Here is a 17,773-nt window from a genome sequence, read left to right as displayed (position 1 = left end):
AGCAAAAAGAAGGCATGGCAATAGAAGGTCCCACTTACGTTTAAGGGGTTCTTCTAGAGCACCTATCATGCTCTTCATGGTTCGGTTGAACCGTTCTACCAACCCATTGGTTTGTGGGTGGTAAGCCGTTGAGAACTTGTAAGTTACCCCGCAGGTTTTCCACATGGCTTTCATGTAGTGGGACATAAAATTTGACCCCCTGTCAGAGATAACTTCCTTAGGAAATCCGACCCTAGTAAAAATACCAAGAAGGGCCTTAGCCACAGCCGGAGCTGTAACAGTCCTCATAGGAATTGCCTCAGGATACCTAGTAGCATGGTCTACTACAACAAGTATAAACCTGTTGCCTGAGGAGGTTGGAGGATCAAGGGGACCAACGATATCAATCCCTACTCTCTCAAATGGGACTCCCACAACGGGAAGAGGCACTAACAGTGCCACATTCTTGGACCCAACCTTACCAGAGATCTGGCAGGTATGGCAGCTTCTGCAGTGTTTTTCTACTTCGGCCCCCATCTTTGGCCAATAGAAGTAGAGCGAGAGCCTTTCCTTAGTCTTCTTGAAACTCAAGTGACCAGCCAAAGGAATCTCGTGGGCTAACTGCAAGAACTGTGGTCTGTTCTCTTGGGGTACTACAAGGCGTTTGTAGTCTCCAGGTGCAGACTCGGTCGGTTCACTATAGAAGAGGCCATCTTCCCAGTGCAACCTATGTTTCCCAGGCTCTTGCCCTTCAGCCTGAGTTTCTGCCTGACGGCGAAGACCTTCCAGAGTTGGACATTCTCTCTGTCCCTTACTGAAGTCCGCCCTGCTGGGTCCACCTTCTGCCAGTAACGACTGCAGCTCAGGATGGTCAACAGGATCCAGATCTCCAATGAGTTCTTGGCCTTCCATTAGCTCTTCTTCAGAGTCTAATTCTACCATACAGGGTTGTACTTCCCCCTCAGCCTCAGCTGGAGGTGGAGTTACGGGTGTGACGTTGGACAACCGCGGGGAAGTCCGTGTCGGCTGCATTGGAATGTGGGCTGTTGGTTTCGGTTTAGAAGTTTTAGGTTTCCCTTTTACTTCTGTGTTCCTACAGACAGCGGCCGCCATTTCCAATGGAGCAGGAGTGATTTCTTTCTTCATCATCTCCCCGAGAGTTCCGCGCAGGGTCCTCTCTCTTGCAGGTCTGGTTAGCTCCTGTAACCGTTTACTAGGAGGTCTGGGAGTATGCGATACAACTCCGAGAGTTTTCAAATCGTTACCCAACAGTACGCGTCCTGGTACCTCACTCTGTATGCTGACAGGTATCTTTACAGTCATGTCGTTACACTGGATGAGAACTGGTAATTGGGGAAGCATCTGCACAGGCCCTCCAGCTAACTTGGTGAGGCGTTTGGGTGCCTTAGCAACATCCTCAGCCTGAAAAAACGATTTATCCACCACAGTTATGCTGGCCCCAGTGTCCCTAATGGCAGGCGTCTCCTGACCATTCACCTGGACACTGTCCTTATAATACTCTTTAGTATTATCGGGGATAGAATTATAGACATCTAAATTCTGTTGTTCCCACAACCCCAGAGATACTAAAGAAACGCTGGCTGAGACTCCAATGGGTTCGTCAGCTAGCAGTAGAAAGTTTCCACTTGCCATTTGGACTTCCTCCTCTGGAGCGAAGGCTAAGGAGACAAGCTGGACCCCTGAAGGTTTACCCTTACATCTGGGATCTCCTTTCAGGTGATCAGTCGAGCCACAAACAAAGCATTTCCCGAATGCTTTCTGGAATGGTGGCTTGTTCTGACCTCCTTCCGGTTTGGCACCAGAAGACACACTATTCTGCTGTGGTTTTCCCGGTGGCTTACCCTTCTGGTTTTGTTTGGGGCCCTCTTTGGAATGTGAGTTATTCGAATTCTCCTTTGAGTCTTTTTTAGGCTGTTTTCCCTCGTCCTTTTTCTGAGTTGCCCCAGAATCCTTGTGAGTAGCCCTGTTGGCAACCCACAAGTCAGCAGCCTTAGCTAGAGCCCGGGAATCTAATTCCTTCGAATCAGCCAAGTGCTGTCTGAGCTCGGGAGAACAGGCATCATAAATCGACTCCAACATAAAAAGATTTCGCATACCCTCGTAAGTGTTAACTTTGTAACCCTTAATCCATCCCTCTAAGTTTTTCAACCCTTCACTCACCCAGATGGCCCAAGGGGTACCATCATGCTTTTTGAGGGTTCTAAACCTCTTAAGATACTGGGAAGGGGTCTTCCCGAATCTAGCTATCAACGCTAGTTTCACACTTTCGTAATCCGTCTTATCCACCTCCCCCAATTCCATTACCACATCAGTCGCAACAGGAAGAAGCCTAGAGAACAACCAGGGAAGCAACGCATTCCCGGTGATGTCCTGGAGCCCATGATTGTATTCAAACAGTTTCAACCAATCCAACACATCCAATCTCGGTTCGTACATACCCACTAATTCCTTCGGCATCCGGGGTCTTTTGGGACTGGAGCTCCTAGAGGAACCAGAGGAGAGAGAAGAATTTTCCATAGACAACTTTTTCATTTGTAACTCATGATTAAGCTCTATTTCCCTGAGTCTTAACACAGCTTGTTTCTGCTCAGCCTGGGCATTCATTCGTCTGAACTCGAGCTCTTGGTTTCGTTCAGCTTGAGCCAAGAACCGTTTATATTCTAATTCGAGCTTCATTTTTTCAAGTTCAAAATAAGCAGAATTACTCGTGGGACCTGGTATTGGCCCCGTAGGCACAGTTGGTAAGGCAGGTAGAGGAACAGGTGAGACAGTTTCGTTAGCCTTGCCGTCCTCGTCAGCCTCTTCATCGCTATCATCAGAATTACGATTCAGATCAACACCATTACTGTTATCTACAGTTGCTGGAGAGTTTGGTTCCTCTGAACCAGTACCCAGACTTTGGTTCGCCAGCAATCTCTCTATCAGTTCTAACTTCTTGCCTTTTACAGGAAGATTCTCTTGTCTACAGAGAGCTCGCAGACTCTCAGTATTTTTATCTGACAAAGACTCTTGGCTGTAAATTTCCATCGTAGACATGTTTTTTGAAAGTTGCTTTTGTAACGTTTTGTGGTTAGTCGTCCTACAGCGTCGAAAAACACTCTAAACTGTATACTCGATACTAATCCCACCGCTGTACACCAGTGTTAGGCGGAAACCTGTGCAGCTCCCTCTGGGACCACTGCAAAAGATTTAGGACTACAGGTGTCACGATGACCCCACTTGGTAGCAGTCTGTACCACACAGATTCAATTGGTAGCTGTGGCTGAGCAGTCAGACTTCTCTCAAGAAAAGTTGGTCAGTATAGGGAGCATACAAGATAGGGTAATTCTTCGCAGCAAAATGAGTAAACACGCAACCAGGCTTTAGTATAAAGGTAGCAAGTTATTTATTAATAACAGAACATCTACGGAAAGTACTAAAGCGAACCACGGCAAACAAATCAAAATACAATTACTCTGCAGAATGGAATAAAGCTCAATCCCCCGAAACACAATATCGACAACTCCAGGTTTCTACGGCACCACTTATTTTCAGACAGAGGTGTATACCTCAACCCAGATGACACTCGAATATTTAGTGAGGAAGGGAGAGAAGAGATAGGCAGGTAATGAAGTCAACACGGTTCGTACTGAAGCAGGTAAAAATGCAAGGCAAGAAGGCATTAATCACACTAGATCATACAGTTCGGCGGCCAGGCCCACTCGGTGAGAGGTAAGGCACGATGTCCTGGAAAGTCTCTATGGGTGATGCGTTCAAGTCTCAGTTAGCAGTTTGGTTAGCGACAGGTTGAACCAGTTCAGGACAAAGAGTGAATAAAGCTTGGAGGCAACCCAACGGAACAGAGAGGAATCAGATACCTCACACGAACCGATCGATAAGGGAAGCCAGGCGGTTACGGTACCTTGTTGTGGAAGACCACTCCAGCGGGGGCAGTTGTTCCTGGTGGTGGATGCACGACGGGTCTTGGCCAAGAGAAGAGATGCTCTCGTCGTCGAAGAGAAGATGTCCGGTGCACCACCAGGGAAGAAACCAGCCGCGGGAGGCTTCGTCACAAGGCACCACCTTTCGATCACGATGCCGGAGTAGTGGCTATCCGGTTGCCGGGTGCTCTGCACGGGCAATTTGACCACTGCGTCCAGGGCGATCAAAAAGCACAAAGAAGAAGAAGACTGGTTGTTCCCACCAGCCAGGGAAAGAGCCTCTCCGGCAGGGAGATCTCTTCTGTCGTCGGGAGATTGTGAGACGGTTCCGCAGGGCTTCACCGGAGGTGTCGTCGTGCAGGTCGGCTCAGCGTTACCCTCGTCGGATTCTTTAGGTCCAGTCGTTCCGAAGATCCAGTCCCAAAAGCCCTGCTTTTATGCAGACGTCCCCCATTCATTCAGCCTAGCTTGTCAATCAATACATGCTAAGTGGTGAGCGGGAAGGCTCACCACCTGGGCCAATCACTCCAGAGTGCGACCTGAGTTGGCAAGGCAACTCGGTCCAGGGTGCCTAAACCCCCTCCCACACTCCTGAGGTAACCCAGACAGAATGGCGCCACTTTGGAGGGTCTCTGTCCAGAGGCCCGCCAAAAGTGGAACAAAGGGCTCAACCTTTGGTTTAGGAGTCACAGAGAAAAACACAGACGCCATTTTACAACCCGAGTTCTGGCAGAAAATACCACTCGATAAACCTATTTAAGATAAGTAGATCGGTGGTACGTTGGAGATTACCGAAAAACAGTATCAATCTTCAACAATGGGACGGATCCCATGGGGTTATGCTCGGGGTCGAACATAACAAGTAGTTTCCACTGCCACCAGCCAAAACTCGACGAGGAGGGACGGGACAGTGCCCCCTCGAGTAACAGATCCAGGAGTAATCGAATTACCCAAACTAGCAAGTCCACAATAAGATGGTTGGTACTAGTTCTGTTAGCAAATTTAGGTCTAGTAAAGCCAATGGTGACTTTACATGCCCGGGGAGACGGTAGTCAGTCCCCGGGTATGGAGTCTATGGTGGGGGGACCAGCTAGGGTGCCCCCGTGTCACGACACGTAGGGTGCGGAGTGACACACATAGAAAAACTTATGAGACCCTATGGAGTAAAAGACCCCATAGCCCATCGAACACATTGACAATTCAAAGGAATCACACACATACATGTCCAAGAGTGAGAGGAAAAGGGTCACACTCTTGGCAGGATGGAAAAAAACAAACTCCAGAAATCCAGCAAAGCTGCTGGGGGACTCACTAGGTTAGGAAATTCAGCCTAAACAGAGAATTCTCCCTAACAATAAGGCCATCAGTGATGACATCAATGAAAATTGTGATGTCATCTTTGATGTCCTGGGTGTTAGTCTTAGCAGTGCACGGTGGTGGCACGAGTTATGGTTGCTTAGCTTACCATAACTGCTGAATTTCTGAGGTTTTTCGGTTTCACTTGTAACAATAACGTCCCTTTAACAAGGTTTTTTCAGTGAATTTTATAGGCTTTTATTAGTGCAACCTAACCATAACATCCCTTTAACAAAACAATGTATATACATGAATAAATCTCAAATTATGTCACAATTTGGCCCTGCATATGTCTCCCCAAGAGATCTATGTCTCCTGTTCTTTGTGGCCATATTATAACCAATTAAATGAATGTGTATCTAAAAGGTACCACAGTTTGATTAACGAGATTATTACTGTAGCAGTGTGGCACACGTGAGTAATTGGCCACTGACCTACTATTTAGGATCTCGTTTTGTTGAATTGAAGCTAGAAGATGGATCCACTAGAATTGCACACATTTGGTGCAGTTCCACTGAAAGTGCAGATTGCCTCCTATTCTTAGAGGTTTTTAGATAAACCATTTTCCAATTCCCCTCTACTCACTTCTGCCCTGCAACTGGTCCAACACTCCGTTTCATGGGCAATGTTATGACTTATCTTTTTCTCTATATATAATCGGCATAATTAACGCATGCACGTTTTTTTATTGTGCTGATTCTGCTCAGTTATATTTAGGGTTTCCTGTTTTCATTGTTCATAGTTTCCAATTCTTCTGGTGTTCTTCCAGGGTGTTCACATTTTTATTCAAAATCTGTGTTTATCAGGATTTACTCATTAGTTCCCTCAATGAAATCGCAGGCAAGTGTTTTCTTTTTAAGTGTAGACAAACATGTATCTTTGATTGCTGTCTGTATATTATAAATAATTATTTTGAAGTAAAACAATCAGAGATTAATGTGATGCAGTCCTTGATATCTCAAATGCAAATAATCAAATTAAAATGTCATGGGCGCCAGTTACCTCACATGGGTAAAGGTAAGAACCAGAATCATTTTTCAATGAGCCCTTATACATGCACTAATCAAAGTTGATATAAACCATGGTGTTCAAAAGAGGAAGGACAGAGGCAGGTGTATCTGTATATTCATTTTCAAAACGGCATGCAGGACAAAGACCTGAACAACTTTAAAACAAATTAAAACACTTATGGGAACTAATCGTCTCATCACACAGATAACAATGGAGCGCTGTTAAAAAAAAAAGAACATTTGCATATTTACTAATTGAAAAGTTACATAGAATCTGGAGCCATTAAAAACAGCTGTATATTAAATTAGATGGGAATTAGGAATTGAAAATGCTGCACATAATCATGCAAATTCTTTAACTGGACTGTCCAATAACTTTTTGCTAAAAGCTTTGCAATATAGAAATAGAAGTGACCTTTCCTTGGCTCATTGCAGTAAATGAACTTGAATCAACTAGTCTTTGAAAGACGATTTTTGGAACACAAGTCACCATTTGATCAAATAGTACATTTGACTGTTCTCTAGCTGAATATTTTCAGCATTGAAATCAAATAATTAACTCCAAATTCTTACTTTTTTAAAGTGCATGGCACAAACAATAGATAATTATTAATGGAAGTGTATACTATGACTTATTTCACTTTTGATCACATTTGATCATAGTCAGTATGCAAATGTTTCAAAATGTCCACTTGATGGCAGCTCTGACCTTGCTTTGAATTTTCATTTAAATGCAAAAGTAGAATACTCTATTTAAGCTAAGTCACACATTCCACAACCTCACCCAGTAGCCATTGTTTGAAGTTCAACTCTATTTCCAAACCTCATCAGCAAGGTATTACGTCTACCGAAGTCAGTGCTGCCATCTAGGGGACATTTTCAGATAAAGTGATTTTTCTGAAATCCAGAAAGCCTACCTACCTTATGTCAGCTTTAGCAAAAGGAAAAGGAGCCAACAATTGCTTTGCTACAATACATGTAGCCTTCCAAAAAAAAACGTGTTGTTTTGCAACTGTAATTTTTCCCTGTAACTGTGTGTTTCCATACAAACTCAATACAATGGGCCTCATTAGGACCCAGGCGGTAAGGGGTTTACGGCGGCGTAAACAGCGCCGACCCTTACCGCCTGATTCCGAGGTCCCTTAGCGCCATGCAGGATTTAACACCTGCTTTTAGCAGGTGTTAAAATCCATGGCGCTAAGGGACCTTGTTGTTAATTACGCCACCGTAATTTACGGTGGCGTAATTAACGCCTTCCCCACTCCCATTATGACCTATGGGGCAAAAATGGGAATGGGGAAGGGTAAATGGGGATTGGGGACTTACCGCCCCGCCAACCTCGGAATGGGGCGGTAAGTCCGCCAACCACCATGGCGTAAACGTAGTTTACGCCATGGTGGTAAAGGTACGACCCAGGCGGTAACTTACCGCCTGGGTCGTAATGAGGCCCAATGTGCATTTGTCTATCACAACAGTGTTTACCGTTCATGTGAACCTCTTTGAATTGCATTCAAGCTGCTAACCTACATGAAAGTTGGGTAACATCAAAGAGGTGAAGGAGGAGGTAGTGAATAGGTGAAGTGGTGGAGCATAAAAGGATTAGGACTAGAGGAGCAGGGGTAGAGAACGGGGTGGAGTGGAATATAGTTACAAAGGAGGTAGAGAAACCTGGCACCAAAGGTACCACTGTAGGAAGACAGACAATCTAACGCTAACCTTTGTAGAAATAAGACTTGAAGAAAGACACCAGGGAATGAAGAGATCAGGGCATGTGGCTGGATAAGCAGGACCCCTGGGAAAAGGTTGGCAGCAAGGGCAGCCTAATATCCTGTTGTGGCTCCAATCCATGCTGGAAGTCCCCCCATTCGCAGTCCCTCATACAGAGTCTTACACAAGCTCCAATCTGAGATTGAGGCCAGGGAAAAAAGTTGCGGGAAAACTGGCATAGCAGTGGGACCCACAGCCCTTGCGTAGCGGGGGCCCGACAAACCAGGTCTGGGCAGGCACTGACCAAGTCCACACCCAACATTTAAAAATGTGATGTATATTTTGCATGTGTGAATTGCATATCATATGTATTTATGTGCAATGGGTCAGTGAGTGGTGGGGGAATGAGAATAATACAGTGAGAGTGGATGTAAGAGAAGGTTTATGAGTGACTGAATAGTGCGTGAATGAGTTGAAATGTTAGAGTGTGTTTTTGAATGTTTTTGTGCATGCCTGTGTAGAGAAATCAGTGATAGTAGATATAAGAGAAGGTGTATGAGTGAGTGAATGGTGGGTGAATGAGTATGAATGTGATAGTGTGTGTTTGAATGTTCTGGGTGGGTGGGTGTGTGCCTGTGTGAATAATTCAGGGAGAGTGGACGTAAGAGGTTTATCAGTGCCTGACTGGTGGGTGAACGAGTAGGAATGTTATAGTGCGTTTTTGAATGTTTTTGTGCATGCCTTTGTAGAGAATTCAGTGACAGTGGATGTAAGATAAGGTGTATGCGTGAGTGACTGGTGGGTGAATGAGGAGGAATGTGATAGTGTGTGTTTGAATGTTCTGGGTGGGTTTGCCTGCATAGAGAATGCAGTAAGAGTGGATGTAAGAGAAGTTGTATGAGTGTTAATTTAAAGTACCACCTGTGTCACAGCATCATGAATGACTATGCATGTGGGTATGGCAAGCATGAGTGAAATCACTGTCAATGCATTCACAAAAATGTATGTAGTGGGTTAATGTACTCATGCACAACAGGATCCCTTTCTCAGTGGGCCATGGATTTGGAGTTACACAAACGGAAGCCATCAATGTTGCTAGGGCACAACAGTAATATTCCTAGGAATGGTTCTAGAGGGACAGTCACAGGGCTTACTAATGTAGTATTTTGCCAGGTCTGACTCTTAGGACATACCCAACACAGCAGTTCATGTTTTAGTTTCTCTTAGTCAGTCGGACACAGTCTGCACACTATTACTGGTTGTGTTTGTTTTGTTTATTTGTTAGGCACCGATAGCCCGCATGCATCGGGGTGCCACAAAAAGACAGGCACATAACATAAAATATCAGACGATTCTGGAACGAGACACTTGGCAATCCAAGACAGGTAAGGGGCTGTCATCTAACAAATACATAACAAATAAACAAAACAAAAACAAACTCACATAGGTACTTTGGTGGTCCTACTCAGTATTATGTCTATGGGTCTTGTGTTCTCTTTTGAATACATTCTGCCTTTATTAATAGAAAATTGTGATCCCCGATTCCTTAGCACTTGTGATATGATGATCCCATAAGCTGAGGTTGTTTGTTGGAACTTTTATTGGAGGATGTGAATTTTACTAACTCAGTATTGATCATAATTTTGGCCTCGCTGCTCCTTAATAGGATAGGGTGTATTACAATGAGAAGCTTCCCTTAAAGGTATTGGGGCATGTTTTTGTTTAGTGTGATGAGCCCCTGCCATACATCTGGGGCATTGCGGGCTAAGCCAGGGGAACCTCCACTGATCTGCCCTAGGCCTTGCTAAGCAAGTTGCGGCACACTGCACCATGGTAATCCCGTTATTGAAAGAGACAGGCAGTAACTTCTTCCCAGACCTTAACTGGAGACTATCATCTATCATGTATGAGGGTATTCCAAAGGGCATGAGAGGTAAACTGGTCTTTATTCTCCAAATTGACTGTTTACATTTGTATTACAACAAATGCACCAATCACTGCAGTTAAAGAGACTGTTTTACAGTTTAACTACATGTCTCTGGTAGAGAATGCAGTGAGAAGATTTGTAATTGTGGCATCTGCACTTTTTTATGATAGATGCACAACCAATGCCTAGCTACTTAATCATATTCACTATATCTATAGATACACATGTGGGCAGTGAGGCTTCTATCTTCACCTCAAAACAATTGCATTTCTGAATCAAGCATATATGGGCTGTATTTCAAAATTGTTGTTTTAACTAATGATATGTAATTCCTGTATATAGGTTATATTTGAAGATATGTTCATGTATACAATAAAACATTGAAGGGCAACTGCTTGAATGCTTGGAATAAATCACACACATAGTGTTGGAGGTATTATGAAAAGCAAATTATAAGACATCAGAAGCAATATCTCAAAAGAAGGTTGATGGCTGTAAGCAGGGCCATTTTAAACACCTTTGGGGCCCAGTGCAAGGACACATTCACCCCCCACCTCCACCGAACAAAGGAATTAAGGGATCTGAATATGTGGTTGAGCCCCCATCATTGCAATATCATCCCAAAGCTTGATATGTTGACTTGCAGCAATCAAAATAAGCATGGGTACTCCCTTTCAGTCCCATTAGCCTCTTCATTCTTGCTGTAATCAAAATGATAAACAAGTAACATTTCAAGGATAACATTAGCAGTCCACAATAAGGGTGCCTGTGTTCTAGCATAAAAGCAGGCCACCTTTCATCGATAGCAGTAATGAGGAAGGTACAAACTCCATTGTATAAATACAGGAGACAGATCGTATGAAAAAGGTGCACATAATCCAGAATAGACAGATGACTCAGATTATCTGTGTCACAGAAGAAAATGTCCTCAAGCATGGATGCAGGACAGCAATTGGAAGTAAGGAGAAAGCTGCACATACCAAAGCATACTTAGTGGACGACGATAAGAAGATACCAGGAGAGTGATCATGTCCAGATAGACTAAGATTGGAAGAGGGATATGGTTTTCAAGTAGTGTTTTCATTAGAGAGCAAAGGCAAGTGCATGTGGTGTGCAATATATCAAGGCTCTCTATTATTATAGAGAAAAAAACACCAGAGCCAGTAAAAACACAAGTGAGTTTTTTTAAGGCCATGTCTTGAGAACTAAATCACTGTGAAGGGCGACATTTTCAAAGGCTTAGGGAATTGTAAAGTTCAGGCAATACGAGATTAAATAAGATGAGGATCACGCATTGCTTAAGAGGTTGTGCTGGGATTTGTGCCCACTCAGCAATTTCTGCACTTTACCACATTTGCTTCCAGTTCTTACCATAAGCCAATGTCACAGAACTCACTGTGAAAGTATACCATTCACATAACCCAACAATACCATTTTTAAAAACAAAATGTTATAGAAGCAAATTATGCAAAATGGGAATTATTCTATCTTCATTGTCCCCATCATCAAGGGAAGTATTTAACAATCAGCATTCTAATTGATGTGAACTTAAACGATTTTATCTGGGTTTCTATCTGTATTTTGAAGCTTTAAATACACCCAAAACACAGGCTTGTGAAATTGTTATCTATAAACGTGTAGATACAACTTTTAATTTACAAGAAAGCAGACCGTTGTTTGTGTAAAATGAGCAGATCTTAAAATATGCTTGCCAGAGCCCTGCAATATCTGGTCCACTGCCTTATGACTAAAACACCTTGCGCCCAAATTGCCTATATAAAAAGAAAGATCAGGTAATGAGCTAAATAATGCCAGCAACATGTGAGGCAATCTTTTTCATAGAATGCAGCACAGTACTGTCAGTGATATAAGATGATTTATCCAGGAACACTTTAACGCCTGCCTACAAGGATGAATGCTTTGGTTCCACAGTCTTGAATTTGGTTACCTAATCACCTCTCCAGACTAACACATTATGCTCATCATTAGGGGTGACTGCCTAGGTTTTACAACCCTCCCATTTGAAGAAACGATTTCTAGTCCTTCACCATACTGATGCTATGTTTGTATTTACAGCAACTGCTATCTGGTGCAGGTACATTGCTGATAATAGCACCTGATGTGCTGCAAAACAAAGTTCATATACATACAGGTTTATCAACTTCACACATATGAAAGCCTGAGTCGGCCTTGCTGGAATTTGGTTTTGTAATCCTGCATATGAACATAGATCCCTAAAATGAGTGCTTTACATACTGAGTTATCTTCTGAGCAACTCAGGGGAGAATGCTGCAGGAGTTTTGAAGTAGTGAATGCACACTCCATGTATATCACAGTGAACATAGAAAGCATCACATGATGAATTAATCAGAGCAGAATGTGCTTGTCAATAACATACAGGCGATAGGTTTAGCCTCAGCAGCATGCCATAAAATCTCCTGACATGTGCTATTTATGTTTGATTAACAATGGAAACAGACTTCTTTGGATCAGGAAGCCTTTTGGGACTCCCCTCCAAAGTAGGGTTCTGGGTCACGCACCCCTTTACCCCTCCTTAGAGGTCTCTAGCTTGAAGGTTGTGAATCAATCTGAACCTCTGTCTTTGCTCTGTGAAACCCTTCAGGTCACTGTTTTTAAGTCGCATTGCCAATGCAAAATGAGAACGACCATATGTTAATGTTAAATGTTAATGTTAAAGGTATTTGTACCACGCACTGTTACCAATGGAATTGGTCCCCAGGCGTTCAGGCGGATCTTCAAACAAGAAGGTGGCGGCGGGGTTAATCGCATGAAAAGGGAGTAGGAAATTGAGAAAAGTGATAGCCCTTTGGCAGCTCCAGTTCGGTTTTCTCTGTGCGCTGAGCTTGGGTGTGAATATCGGATCGATGTGAGTCCTTATGTGCTGTTGGTGCGAGTTATATGTTGTTTGTTTGTTGTTGCGGTGTGGTGAAGTGGGTACAGTTAGCTGTTCGAGAGGGTGGTTGTGTGGATTTTTGTGTGAGTTAAGTATGCAGAAATTTGAGCTTTTGGGTTATATTTCTCTGAGTCCTTAGAATTCTTTTCCTATGTATCCAGTTGCACTATGGAGTAGGCATATTCTTTCCCTTTTTCTTTCCTGTCCGTCTAATTGTTAGGAGGGATGGCGTGGCAAGTTCTCAGCTGTGTTATTTATGATCTTTGTGTACCAGGTTGAGGCGTGTATTGCTTATTTCCTTCCTACTCTGTCTCCTGCCGGAGTCACAGTTCCACTACTTTTTTGGTACACCTCTATCCCTGGTAAAGGGCCAAGATTTGAGTATATTTCTGAATAGGAGGTGATCTCTTGTGTTATGTATGTTCTTTGGTAGCTCGTTCCAGGTTTTTGGGGCGAGGTGAGAGAAAGAGGATCCTCTGAAAGTTCATTTGTTTTATGGTTTTGGTTCCAAACAGATGTCGCTGCTGGATCTGAGAGGCCTTGTTGGGCGGTGTACGTTTATTATTTCTCTTAGGAACTCTGCGATATGCAAATCTGGTAGGTCAAATCCCTTCTGCATGAAGCCAAAAGAAACCCCAAACATGTTTCCGCCCCATTGGGAATCCTTAGGTGTTATCCGTTGGGTGAATATAGAGTCTCTAGGCACAGCCGGTGAGGGAAATACCTCTGGGCCTACCCGTCCATATTAGGGTGACAAATGCAACACAGAAAACATCCAGCCATCAACCTTCAGTTTAGCAAATGATTTTCCAAGTGGGACCAGTATGCCCAGATTTGGCTCCAGAGCCTTTAGCTATTTTATCTGATGTCTTATACTTTGCTTTTCCAAATAAACTTTTTTTAATGATCTCAATTGTTATGATACCTAAATATTTAATTGGTCAAATGCCTTTATACAAAATGTGTTGTGTTGTATATTTACCCTTTATGAATCCAGTAAGTTATCATTGCCAATGTGAAATCCGAGCCTTGGCATGGGTAGAAATGGAAACATGTCTAGGTGGTTCTGGGTAACAGTTTGGTGCGCGTTCAACATCCCCACAGGACAGGCCTCCTTGAGCTAATGATCCAGAGATATTTTCCTGCTCAAGCAGGCTAATTTAAGATGTTCATTTTGCATAGAGACCGCGGAAGATAAGGACTAATTGACAATTTATCAATGTATGCTGGCACTTGTGTTTCCTAACTGCAGAGTTGCCCAATAATACCAAGTGTGATTACATTGATTGATGGGCCTTGAGCTTCAGGTGAGTATGGGAGGAAGCAAGTATGATTGGCTGACTTCAAAGTATGATATGCTACTGTTCATAGGTGAAACATTGGGACATATCACATTTTGTTCACCAGAAATGGCGATTTCATTGACACGCTTTCCCTCTATTTTGGACCAAAACTATCCCTGAAAAACGGCTGATGCAGAATTGGTCAACTGTTTCTGCACTATTGCCCTTGTCATTCACCACATCTTTCACTGGTTGCACATGATTCGCTGTCCACAAGACATGTGCACACCTTTCTCAGGCACTTAAGCATCCTGGTGCATGTAATAGTGTAAGCATGTGTTGAAGAAACGTGTGTAACACTAGTCTGACAAGCAAGCAGCACACCAGTGTGTGTGTATCAGCCTCCACACCAATGATGTCATAGTATACATTTTTCTCTCCATGCTATTAGGTAATAATTACTCTGGAGATGATTGTCCAAGAAAAAACAGGAAACATCCACAGCACACTCTCTCCGCGAGAAATACATAACTGGCATGACAGAGATGTCTCTTCTACTGTACTAGAGGAACTTAAGATATGGAATGCAGGTTTGCTTGAATTAACGCTGTTTTATTTTCTAATGACAGCAATTACGTACACAATCATTTTAAAACTTGAATTGGAGAGATGGGAATGTCATTGTTAGTTTAGTGGAGCTGGCTGAGACCTAAGTCAAACATGTATCTTTTACACAGGTCTCTCCTTCCAGCTAGGAAAGTAGTAGCTCCTTTGGTAAATATGGCCCAATGTAACCCCAATATATGACCTTCTTTTTTCTGTTCATTGTGGGCGCACTGCCTATCTTCTTGCAATCCTGAATATGATTTCGTTTCTTTTATGTGCCTTATTTATTTTGTATCAAAAAGCCACTGAAAATACCTAATTTCTCAAGATGCTGTTTGTCTCCTCGGTATGTTTTGTATCACTAAACGCCATTAGACAAAGCAACAAAAAGGCGGTTTTATTCAAAAAAACACACTGAACAGGTAAGATGTATCCTAGCAATTTGCAAGATATAGATCAAGATAATGAGGCAGATATCAGAAGGTTGTTGCTGGCGCTCCACTTGTGTTCTCTTACAAAATACCTTGCAATTGCTAAATCTGAAAATAATGCGTGACTAGTCAATGCCATGTCCTGCTGAAACATGGACCGCCAATGCCTGCATTCAGTGAGTGTGGACATAGTGTGGTCAAGGCCAACGCATTTGCATAGATGTATCTATCGGAGAATGCCATCACCCGTCTGGAGAATGCCATCACCCGTCTGGAGAATGCCATCACCCGTCTGGAGAATGCCATCACCCGTCTTCTTAGCCATAACATCAGTTTTTCACTACACTAGATGTGGCTTTGACACACCTATGAGCACAAACTATAGGATGCTGCATGTCACTTGAGCAACTTGGCTGATTGTATTGCAGTATGGCAACTAAAGCATGTTACATCACATACGGTCGATATCTCAATGATCATATGACCTAGGATTCCACTAACACACAATATCACAAGAAGTTATAAGGCCATTAGTAGAAAATAACAAAAGCAGGATTTTCAAAATGTCTACCACAATTGCATCAATGATTCTTGCCATGCACACCTACCTGCTTCATTTTGGTGAGGAAGCAGTCAATGAAGTCCCGTGGGCAAGTGGGGTCATACGATTCGAGGTGCATTTTTATTCTTTCCAACACAAAACATCTTAGCTTCTCAAAGTTTGCAAAAGCTCTGTTGTGTGGTCCCGGCAAGTGCTTCATGACGGAGGGGAAGATATTGTACATCTGAAAGCATGAAAGAAAAATGATGTTGCACATTGATGACCTTACCCCATTCTACTCTTTGTATGTGTGTACAATGCCCACTAAGCACACATCTCTTCCTGTGTTTACCCTCTTACCACTACTGTATATAGTAGCTACTCATAGCTAGGCTGTTACGTTAACTGCTAAATTAATGGGCTCTCCGGACCTGTTTCTGCTGAGTAGGGTAAGTGTCCTCGTTAAAGTAGGAATAGTACAAGGCCACGGGGGAAAAGTACTCCGCAAAGTCATTGTGAAAAACACATGGAAAAAGAAACCATTTCTACGCAATTGTGTTTGCACCAGGATATTTTCGTGCCAAAGGCCAAACAAGGAAACTCGAATTTCCAAAGACACCTGGATAGAAAATACCAGCTTCAAACCGTTTTGAAGGTTTATAAGACACTATAAGTACACAGGTAACCCTCCTAGCTACTACAGAGGGATAACCCATGTTGTTTGATACAAACTAATATCCATATGACGTTCTGTTGTTATATGAACATGTAGTTCAATGAAGCACAGCACAGACACTGATGTAAAAAGGTTGGTTGAATGTATTCTTACTTCTGTTTAGTTACAGGAAAACTGAACATGTCAGGAAAGTAGGACGAATGACCTTCACTTATATCACTCAGCAGCTAATATCCAACATTCATGCAAGGTTTCAACACATGGGCCTCATTCCGAGTTCGGAGGTAACCACACCGCTATTTGCGGCATGGCTGCCTCCGAACTCGTCCAGACTCCGGCCTGGTGAATGGAGTAATTACCGGTCCATTCCGAGGTCGGAGCGACCGGTAATTCCCCATTCACCAGGGCCATTCCCCATTCCCATTTGAGCCCCCATATGGCTCAATGGGAAGGGGGAAGGCGGTAATAACGGTACTGTAAATTACGGTACCGTTATTGACCCAGGTGTCCCCTTGCTGGTCCCGTCCTTGAGACCTGCAAAAAGCAGACCTTAAGGAAGGACCCGCAAAGGGAACTCGTAGTAGGGCGGTAAGGGTTTAACGGCACCGGTCTCGTTACTGGTGACCGTTAACCCTTACCGCCCTACTCGGAATGAGGCCCATCCTCCTTACACCACAAACAAAAAAGTACTGAATACACAGTAACACTTGAACACAGGCTGCCAAACATCTACCTTCTACATAATGAAAAGAAGGCAAGATTACCAAAGTCAAAATATGTGTTCATGGTGCACATGCCAGAGAACATGGAGATAATAATAAGTCAAAACACCCACCCACTACCAGACAGCTCCAGCACTCAAGTGTCACATTTAGAACACTCACACCAACGTTCTATACGGTATCGCTCAGCCATGTCATAAGTGTACATTACCTAGATGCTCTAATCCTAAATGCAATATAGGTTGAAACAACGTATTAGCCACAAGAGCAGCACTCTTGGCGCTGGTCTCTTCTAAATTCCCTTACCCACTGCACAATATATAGCATAGTTATGTACACTCAAATGGGATCATCAAACACAAGGAGGCACCCCCTTCAAGGACATCTCACCCACCAATATAGCTCTCATCATTCCGGTTTATATTTCTGAAAGGGCCAGTAACCAATCCCTGTCGTCAACCACTAATTCTGACCAAACGGATGATTATCCCACGCAGAGAGCTAATGAACCCACTCAGCGTTTCAAGCCCCGCATATTTAGCTTTTACTTATGGGCTGTTTCCTCCTGATGCTCCTACTGAAGTGGAACCTAAAAGCCCTTTTGTTTTCTAGGACATTTATCTAATCTGTTTTCAGAAACAAAAAATAATAGATGGGGGATTTTTAGGTAGACTGTGTAC

The 17,773-nt window shown here is 43.3% G+C and overlaps 1 protein-coding gene across 1 annotated transcript in view; it reads right to left on the bottom strand.

Annotated features, from left to right (window-relative positions):
• LOC138566785 (cytochrome P450 2F2-like) overlaps positions 1–17,773 on the bottom strand; it is a 541,781-nt gene that overhangs the window by 147,805 nt on the left and 376,203 nt on the right. Inside the window, exon 5 of the mRNA XM_069644435.1 lies at positions 15,763–15,939. Coding sequence (XP_069500536.1) covers positions 15,763–15,939 — 177 coding nt within the window. The remainder of the gene's footprint in view (positions 1–15,762; positions 15,940–17,773) is intronic.

The sequence above is a fragment of the Ambystoma mexicanum genome, chromosome 2p (genome assembly GCF_040938575.1).
Source record: "Ambystoma mexicanum isolate Mex_15411 chromosome 2p, UKY_AmexF1_1, whole genome shotgun sequence".
NCBI classification, from domain to species: domain Eukaryota; kingdom Metazoa; phylum Chordata; class Amphibia; order Caudata; family Ambystomatidae; genus Ambystoma; species Ambystoma mexicanum.
The sequence above is the reverse complement of the archived record's forward strand: the minus strand, read 5'-3'. Positions and strand labels throughout refer to the sequence as shown.